The following is a 2,501-nucleotide window of genomic DNA, read 5'->3' on the forward strand; positions in this document are numbered from 1 at the left end:
CACACACACACACACACACACACACACACACACACACACACACACACACACACACACACACACACACACACACACACACACACACACACACACACACACACACACCCATTGTAAAGCATATCGGAATTAGCATATGGAGTGCTAGATGCTGCACAGATGAAACAGCAGCTCCAGGGCCGCCCAGCTCTCTCTATCGACGGCCGGTGGGCAGGCTGTGATCACCGAGCCCATCCTGCCACACCACCCGCTCCACTCTGCGCTCCAAATAGCGCTGCTGAAGTAGCTAACCAGCCAAAGGTCGGCTGGTTGATACGGAGATGTGTGAGGGAGGCGCCACTCGAAGCCCTCGACCGCTGGGGGGCGCGGGCTGGGGTCACTGCTGTGACTCATCAAGGGGCTGATTGGACGACGTCCTTCGCGGTTTCGGGAGAGGGGCGGGGTTTCACGTCTCCAGCAAAGGTCGTACTCTTTTTGACGTTAATTTATCGTTTTGTAGCCGTATTTTCAGAACTCTAACTGTCAAAAATGGAACTAATTGAATGTGACTAATGACGGGATGTTGAAACATCAATTAAAAGAAAGGGACATTGGCATGCGAATGGTGGTCAGTTTCTTGGAAATATGGCGTAACCCACAACCATGTTCACATAACCAGTTGGGGGTAAAATTAACATAGGGAAACCAACAAAACAAACAAAACTTAATTCAAGAAGTTTCTAAACATTTTCCAAGTTGTACAATTGAGAAAAGAAGGGAAAACTCCCTCAGAGGTAGATAAAACAACTCTCTTATAAAAAATATATGCTAATAATGAAACATAACATATCCATGTTTCAGGCAACAATTATTCGAGGTATAGCTTAATAGTGCCCGGCACTAATTCACCACGAATATAACACAAATATTCCGTCAACCACACCAACAATTCAGTGACCTTGTCTCCTCATGGTAATGCTACTTCTGATGGTGCTTGTCCACAAACAGCCCAGCATTGAACAATTCTGTTTGGAGATTTAAACGTCTTCTGCTGTGGAGAGAGGTGGAAAATAAATGATGAGTGAAAGCATTCGAAGAAGCTTTAAACATATTATCCTCTATGTTCAAAGGGTCAAGTTACACAATCCAGGATCTACAAGCAAAGCAATACTTTGTGCTGATCATTCAAGCGTAGTTCTGGACCTATGAATCAGAGAGTCTGGTTGCCTTTAGGAGAGAGGGTTCTGGGCTTACCTTGACATCATCCTCTCAATAACTTTCTTGACCCATGGAGCTTCAGGATCCAGACAGACCTCTAGGCCCGATATTTTCAGAGTGGCACTGAAACACCAAACATGAAGCAGACAATGAGTACGACCAACCACTTCTCATACCCCAACAAGGTTCAAGGAAAGATCTCCATGAGATTTAAGAGATTAACATCACTGTAGAGGGAGGTGATGTGAACAAAATATTTCTGAGGAGGACTCACATGATCTCAGATTCTTCACAGTGAGAATTGGCCGGAATGATCTCCACCTTCCTGATGTGAGGACGAATCTGACGGCTTTCTGTCTGGATGCAGCGGCAGCGTAGTTCCATCCCCAACCCCCGCAGACTTATACCTTAGGAGACAAAAGTTAGAGTAGACTTAGATCACCTAAAGACAAGTGTCTCTTACTCTTAATAATCACATGAATATAGAAGCGTAACATAAGGACCTACCTTCAGTAATGGTCAGCAAGGCCAGGAAAACCAGTAGAGGGCTGATGGGGATTTTGTCGCTTGTCATCTTCATTTTTCGAAAACAATCAAACTTTTAACAACGGAGGTTTTCTGATCTTCTGATGTTTGACAGGTTCTTCGCTACTTTTCTTCTCTCTGCACAGCTCTTATCACTTTCACTGCTGAATAACTCTCTGCTGAATACGTCTCCGAGAAAGAGAGTTCTGCCTTTTAAAGCTGCTGGATGGCTCACAGCCAACTCTTATCTGGATCTGGCCGCCTTCTGCAGCAAGATCAGCCTCAAGTATTTTCAACACAGGACGACAATTCTTTTTACAAGTAATTGTAACCATACTTGTGACCAGTACTTTCACAATATAAACTATTAAGCAGTAAAGAAAATAAATGATTTAAACTTGATTTAGTTCAACAGCCTCATTGAAGTCTGTTAGGCCTAAAAAAATGTTTTGTTCGGTTCCGGTTTCCGACCGACCCTGTCTATTTATGTGCGACCCAAATTATTATATGATCTTGGTGGAAAAAAATAAAATAAAATTACGTTTTTGTACAGCACGTCTTCATTCTGTGTAAGGATGAGCGCATTCTCTCGTTTTTAAATGAAAACAACCTACCTATCATTCGCTGCCGCTGGAAAAAATAAATAAAATAAATTCCCGACCTACCCATGACCTCAACTGACAACCATCAGGAACCAAACTTTTTTTTTTTTAGGCCTTACCACAAGGGACCTGGCAGGATCTTTCCTCTATGAGATGTTTGAAACCAAAATGAAGACTGAT

The 2,501-nt window shown here is 43.1% G+C and overlaps 1 protein-coding gene across 1 annotated transcript; it reads right to left on the reverse strand.

Annotated features, from left to right (window-relative positions):
• Nucleotides 1-1,155: 1,155 nt before the first annotated feature.
• On the reverse strand, nt 1,156-1,943 carry LOC115549602 (interleukin-8-like). The gene is made up of 3 exons (XM_030364905.1): nt 1,702-1,943; nt 1,469-1,601; nt 1,156-1,317 (listed from the first exon to the last, which is right to left on the reverse strand). Exons 1-3 carry the CDS (start codon nt 1,772-1,774, stop codon nt 1,227-1,229), a joined length of 297 nt encoding a protein of 98 aa, XP_030220765.1. The 5' UTR covers nt 1,775-1,943; the 3' UTR covers nt 1,156-1,226.
• Nucleotides 1,944-2,501: the final 558 nt, after the last annotated feature.

Source organism: Gadus morhua, chromosome 8 (genome assembly GCF_902167405.1).
Source record: "Gadus morhua chromosome 8, gadMor3.0, whole genome shotgun sequence".
In the NCBI taxonomy this organism is placed as follows: Eukaryota; Metazoa; Chordata; class Actinopteri; order Gadiformes; family Gadidae; genus Gadus; species Gadus morhua.

Coding starts and splice junctions, on each gene's coding strand:
- LOC115549602 (XM_030364905.1), bottom strand. CDS start 1,774: ATGAAGATGACAAGCGACAAAATCCCCATCAGCCCTCTACTGGTTTTC. Junction 1,602..1,701: donor CTTGCTGACCATTACTGAAG/GTAGGTCCTTAT, acceptor TTGTCTCCTAAG/GTATAAGTCTGCGGGGGTTG. Junction 1,318..1,468: donor TGTGAAGAATCTGAGATCAT/GTGAGTCCTCCT, acceptor TTGGTGTTTCAG/TGCCACTCTGAAAATATCGG.